This window comes from Crocodylus porosus, unplaced genomic scaffold (genome assembly GCF_001723895.1).
Source record: "Crocodylus porosus isolate Cpor-Errol unplaced genomic scaffold, CroPor_comp1, whole genome shotgun sequence".
Classification (NCBI taxonomy): domain Eukaryota; kingdom Metazoa; phylum Chordata; order Crocodylia; family Crocodylidae; genus Crocodylus; species Crocodylus porosus.
The window spans coordinates 432,846-438,845 of record NW_017728934.1 but is presented as its reverse complement, the minus strand read 5'-3'; the positions used below and the strand labels follow the sequence as shown (position 1 = coordinate 438,845).

Sequence of the window (6,000 nt, the reverse complement as noted above, 5' to 3'; positions counted from 1 at the left end):
TCTGGTGAAGGTGACAAGGATTTGCAAGACCAGGGCCCCACGGGGGTTTCAAAAGGGCTTTGGTGATGCCTAGAACGAACGTCGGTCTTGATGAAAGAGTTCTCTCTGCAGGACTGTATTCATTGGCTTCTGCATGACATTCCTCTGGGAGCCATTCATCCTACTGTAATAAGAAGGATCAAAGTTAAGACATCGTAAATGCAAGGCTCCAGGAAGGACCAAGCAGTTGCTGTTCAGGCGGAAGATAAAAACTGTGCCCTTGTGTCATGAAGGAGACGTGTGCTCACCCAGCGGAAATTTTTCTAGGTCCCCTCCAGACACCAGGTCAACTTATTTATTCCTATGGGAGGCTGACCTGTCTTTTGAGTGGAAGTTTTTTCTAAGCCTAGCTTGGGCCATTCATGCCTGGATCCTGTCACTGGGAAGGGAAAGTAGAACAGGCAAGAGAATAGTCTTTATATGCGGTATTATCTGGCTTCTCATTCCAACAGGCTGTCAGAGGTAGGAAAAAATATTTTACCCACTTGAACACAAGGACAACGCAACCACAGGATTTTACATTAGAACATTTATTTCTCAGAGAGAAAATATAGTCTCAGACAGTCAGATTATAGTAGGTAAAATTAGCATTTTTTTTCTTTACAAGCATAGATTTTCTTATTACCTCTCTTATACCATCTGATATAAACAGTTCTAGAAAGCAAATAAACTCACTTTCTACAATAAATAGAGCGATCTGTGCTTTACAGCAGACTGACAGTAACGTTTAGGTCCCGTAGCAACAGCAGGATATTAGCCAATCCAAATTCTAAAATGTCATTTAAAAAAAAAACAAAAAAAAAAGGAAAAAAAAAATCCCCAAATCTTAAAACAGTTATACACAGGTCACAAGTCCACAGCTGAGCTACTACCTGGAAAAAAGTGTGTGTTCCTTTAAATAAATTACACTGTGCATACAAAAGACCCAGCAACACAACTGAGGACTTCAAGAATGGTGACTATAGGCCTGAATAATTTAGAACAGTATTTTACAACTATGTACACATCTTCTTTCCCTATCCACACTCCTTAGGCATTATTATTATTACTATTATTATTATTATTATTATTATTATTTTTACAAAATCCTATACCCCATCTTTATATGTTACAGGTATCTTCCCTAAAGTGTGGTTCTATGTCCCAATGTATAAGAAGTGGTATTTTAAAAAAGTAGACCAAGTAGAAATGGCAGTGATTATTCCCCTATTTATTTATTATTCTTTTGTCCCCACATTCTCTTTAGTATGAAAAAGTTAAAATAATAAAAAAATATTGAGTTAAAAAGCAAAATGATGATACAATCTTGCTCTGCACCTTTGGTTCTTAAAATTTAAAGGAAAAAAAAAAAAGCAACACAACAGAACAGGTAGGAGAAATCAAAGAGTCCCTGGCTAATAAAAAAGAAAGGTATTGTCATCGGTTTTCAAACGTCAGCTGTCCCAGTTCTTGCAATACAAAAGAAGGGAAACGGGGTTATCTGCAGAGCTGGGTGGAATCTTAGTGGATCATGATGCTGGAGACCCGCAGAGTAGAGAAGGGTTGAAAGTGAAAAGGCAAAATGGTAATGTGCTCTGGTAAGCAGGAATCCAGTCGCAGCTTTAATTAAGTCCATCCAAACCAAACTAAAAGAAAACTTCGAAGGGACCATCAGTAGAAAAAACGGGGACAAAGCAACTGGTAGCTGACACACAAATGAGTTGTTCTAAACTGACTGTGCGTAAAAGGACACAGCAGTCATGTCTTCCTCTTACCCTGATCAACCTTAATGTCCATAAAGCCGTTTCAGCTGATTAGGTGCTTCCACAATTCGGTTAAAAACAAGTATTTTGTCCAGACATGATACTGCGTTAGGATGCAACTGGAAATGTTCTTGGAGTAATTATAAAGCCACAAAAATTAGAATTAAAACATCAAACTATTGAATAATCTTCTAGGAAATGCACAAAACCCTAAAAGATTGGGTCTTTTTTCTGTTAGTTTTTTTGTATTTAAAGCTCTGTGCATCTGTGTGCAGGGGCCAGGGAGGGTTATCAAAATATGGTCTCGGTCTTTTCTAATGGTGGTGAAACTCTCGGGAAAACCGATTATATACATAGGCATCAGAGTCATGCCAGTAACACCAGGCCATGAACTTAGAATGATGTGGTGGGACAACCAGTGTTTTAAAAAAACTGAAAATAAAAAGGCCGGTGACGGTTACTGTAAATTTGGCACAAGCGAGTCCAGCTGGGGTTCCACTCAAGGACACCGGTTTATTTACAATGGTGCTAGGTTCCAGAGAATTACTCAGGGCTGGTTGAAGACTAAAAACCCAAGAGGATGGGGCCTGAGGTCCACCCATCAGATTGCAGCTCCTCCCCGACTGCAGAGCTGGCCCCAGCTCCTGCCAAGGTGCAGCTCTCACAAGGCAGTTCCTCCTCACATCTTCCTTCCGCTCCAACCTAATACCTAATTTCCTCTCCTGCCGGCTCTTCAACAAGACACATTCAGAAGGAACCTGGGCAGGCTTTTTGGCACATATCAGGGTACTCTTTGTAGGAGCTGCTCACACTGCTAGGAATAGTGCATCTTGCGTAAGAACATGACCAAACGCAGCACCCGCCCCATCACCCTCCTCCTGGCAGGGAGAAATCCCCTGCCATTCAGTGCATGGAAGGTCCCCTGTGCCAGGTGCAAGCACTGGGCTTAAAAAAGAGGGGAAGGCTGTTGTGACTCCCTACAGGTAATGTGATGTGACAAAGGGGTGGTCTCCCCGTACACGGCTCATGTGGATCATGGCTCGGTCATATGCCACCTGGACGGACTTGCGGATGCTGGTCTTTCGGCCTTCCATCATCTTTAGCTTGTCCACCGTATCGTCCACTCCAAGGGGAAGAACTTTGTCACGTGGAAGCCACTGCCTGTAATCCAAAGAGAATGCAAAACCCCTGTCACTGAGAGCGCAAGCGGGTGCCCGAGAGAGAACAGCCAGTGCCCACGGGCCAAGCACACTGCCAGCCCTTTCATATCATGGGGCAAAAAAATGTCTGGATTTGCAGAATCCCAACTGAATTTCCCAAGTCTACTGACCTCATTCCACAAATGCAAAAGGGGGCACAAATTGGCCCTGAGCTTACAAAAAACAGCCAGAGAGCTCAGCATTGCCAGAGGCTCCCCACACCCTCCAAAAGCCACTGCAGGTACCAGACTCCCCACTCCTCCCACGGAACAGCTATGTTCCCCATGTTAGTTTATAATGAGCCAGTCACCCTCTCCAAGAATGCCACATGTTCTGAACTACTCAGGTTTTAACAAAAGGGATGAAAGTAAAACTTAAAGTAAAGACTAAAACCCTTTCTAGACCATCAGAGCCTCCTCGCTCAACCCTATTCAACCTCCATCTTCCAGGAAACCTGGGTCTGCCAGTACATCGTGCAGTGTGTTCCACAGATGAATCGATATGGACTCTGATGGAAAATAAGATCCAGAGCCATGAAGTAGTTACCGAGAAAGCCTGTCACCACTCCAAGAGGTTTAACCTAGCTGCCACAGCTGCCTGGGTGCCTGCCAGGAAGAGAGGAGCTTTCTGGTAGACAGGATCTACGGGCAGGTTTTCCAAATTAGGCTTGACCCCAGCACTTAACATGTCCCCTTGCAAACTGCTGCATCCACACTAAAGATGTACAGTCTGTCTGTTAAGCTATTAACTAACTCCAGTCTTCTCAAAGAAGTGTTCAAGGTCAGGGGCCAAATCCTGTCTTCACTGACACGGATGCAATCACACCGGAGTCACCAGGATTTGGCTCTAAAAATCTCATTATCCTTGAGTGCTACAAGGAGTCTTCTGATTTCTGCCTTACAGTAAATGGTAATCAAGGCTCTAAGATGCCACTTTGAAAGAGTAAACCGGAGATCCTGCTTCACAGCAGTGGGCCCAGCAGAGGAAATGCTGACTTTGATAGGGAAGGCAGTTTCAATTACAAGCTGGGATTTAGATTTTCCAAAACTGATGACTATGGAACAGGAAGTGCGGTGCTGCCATTGATTTTCAGCTAAAAATCATTAGCGCCTTTTTGAAGAACATGCACTGTATCAAATGGCTTTGGTAATCAAGGAAGCTGAAACAATGCAGACTACTAACAAAAAAATACAGGCATGTGTCCCTGAGCATATTTTCATTGCAGTGCAAGGGAAAATGCTCAAAGGATACATAGCCCACACCATGCTCAGTCTTCCTGAAAAACAGTACATGCCTTGCTTTTTCCCCTGTGTTGCCTTCCTTCATCTACCCTGTCAATAGCATTAGAGTCACAGCAGCAACCTGGTAACTAATACAGTTGTCTCTGTGTGTAGGAGCACCTCCTAAGCTAACATGTCGGCTTAGACAACCACCTTGCGTTCCCCTTGCAACAGCTCCGCCTTCTGTAAAAGAACACCCTTCTGATGCTCCTTTTGAATACTGCTCCTCTAGTCTTCATTTATCTAGAGCTGCCACTCGCTTTGCTAATGCTGCACTGGTAACTGTTGTGTTAAAAATTGTGTTTATCTCACAGAGTGCTCTTGTATTCGTAATTACTGCTGCATTTTTGCCATAGGTAGGGATGCTTTATGAAATATAATCTGTCAATTAGTGTATTAATGTAACTTTATTATTATACTTCATTTACATACAGTTGCCTATGGGTTTTCTCTCATTCTTTCTGTTGATTTCATATGCCGAGGCTTGTTTCACAAGATGAGTAGTACATCCATTTTGATCCCTGAGCCTTGGTGCCATCTGTACAGAAATCCACTCTAAGAGGACACTTCAGTCTTAAGAATACTTCACTTGCTCTCCAAGAAGCACTCCCTTGGCCTCAGCCTGCGGTGTTGCAGGGAGCAACACTTCACTTATCACTTTGTCCCCTATTCAATCTGGTCTCCTGCCCTTCTCCCTCCACTAGTGATGCTAGCCTTAATGCACTATTCATCCCTTCCCACACCATCAGCAGCCTGCCCTTTTCCTTTCTTCTACTCCCACCCCCACATACAGAATACCCTTCCTATTTGGGCAGCCAAGCCGTCACCTCTTTCTCTATTCAAACCCCTTCTAAAGAAAAGGGCAGCGATTTTTCAAGTTAGGAACACACACCCTATTGACATGGAACCGAGGTGCCTCGTTTCAGAGGTTCCTTTCCTACTGCCACCTCATTTCATTTTTGAAATGAGAGCAGGAGTCAAGAACAACAGAGGAAGAAAAGCTGCATTTGTTCCCTCCTTTGGGCTTCCTCATGCACCCCGTCTATTCTGTGTCTGCTCTATTCCCACTGTCAGCTCTCTGAAACAACGATCACAGGTGCACCTGGATATTGCCTGCTCGCATGGTTCCTCTTCTCTTGTAGGAGGTCTTGGTTAATTAAGTCCACTCATTCAGAACAGGGCTGTCTGCACCATCATAGGGTCGCACCTCTCCCAATACAGCACTCAATTTTTACAATTGGTACACTGTTTCATGTACTGACTTGACATTATGGTTTATTTCTAATGGTGTTTGCTGGTTTGTGCCTTGCATCTAACTGGTCTCTTGTTGCTGTATGAACCAGGTCATATACTGAGGCCAAAATCTGTGGGGGTTCTTAGTCTGTCTGAGATAGACTGATAAAGTCTTTGAGGCCTAGGGATGAAATTTTCACGTGGATGTCTTGAATTACATCTCAATTTGTGCCTTGAAGGTTAAAACAAATAGGAAGCAGCAGGAGCTCAGCACCTCTGAAAAACCCAGCTACTGGTTTAGGTGTTTAAATAAGGAATAAACTTAACATTTTGAAAATGTTACCTTAAAGCTTTTAGCAAAGCTTCTTCACAGCAGTAGAAACGGCTGCTCTGTTTGCTTCTGCTTTTAAAGTCAAATGGATTTTTTTTATTCACTGCTGATTTTGACTGTAAAATTAGCTCTTCATACATTTCAGTATTCCTGCTGTAAAAGCATCCTGCAAACCC

At 43.2% G+C, this 6,000-nt stretch overlaps 1 protein-coding gene across 2 annotated transcripts in view; it reads right to left on the bottom strand.

The window, feature by feature from the left end:
• Positions 1-550: 550 nt before the first annotated feature.
• Positions 551-6,000, bottom strand: part of BRPF3 (bromodomain and PHD finger containing 3) — a 30,263-nt gene continuing 24,813 nt past the window's right edge. For both annotated transcript variants that reach the window (XM_019546218.1, XM_019546219.1), the window contains exon 12: positions 551-2,942. In XM_019546218.1, the coding sequence (XP_019401763.1) occupies positions 2,759-2,942 (184 nt within the window). In that variant the 3' untranslated portion in view covers positions 551-2,758. The remainder of the gene's footprint in view (positions 2,943-6,000) is intronic.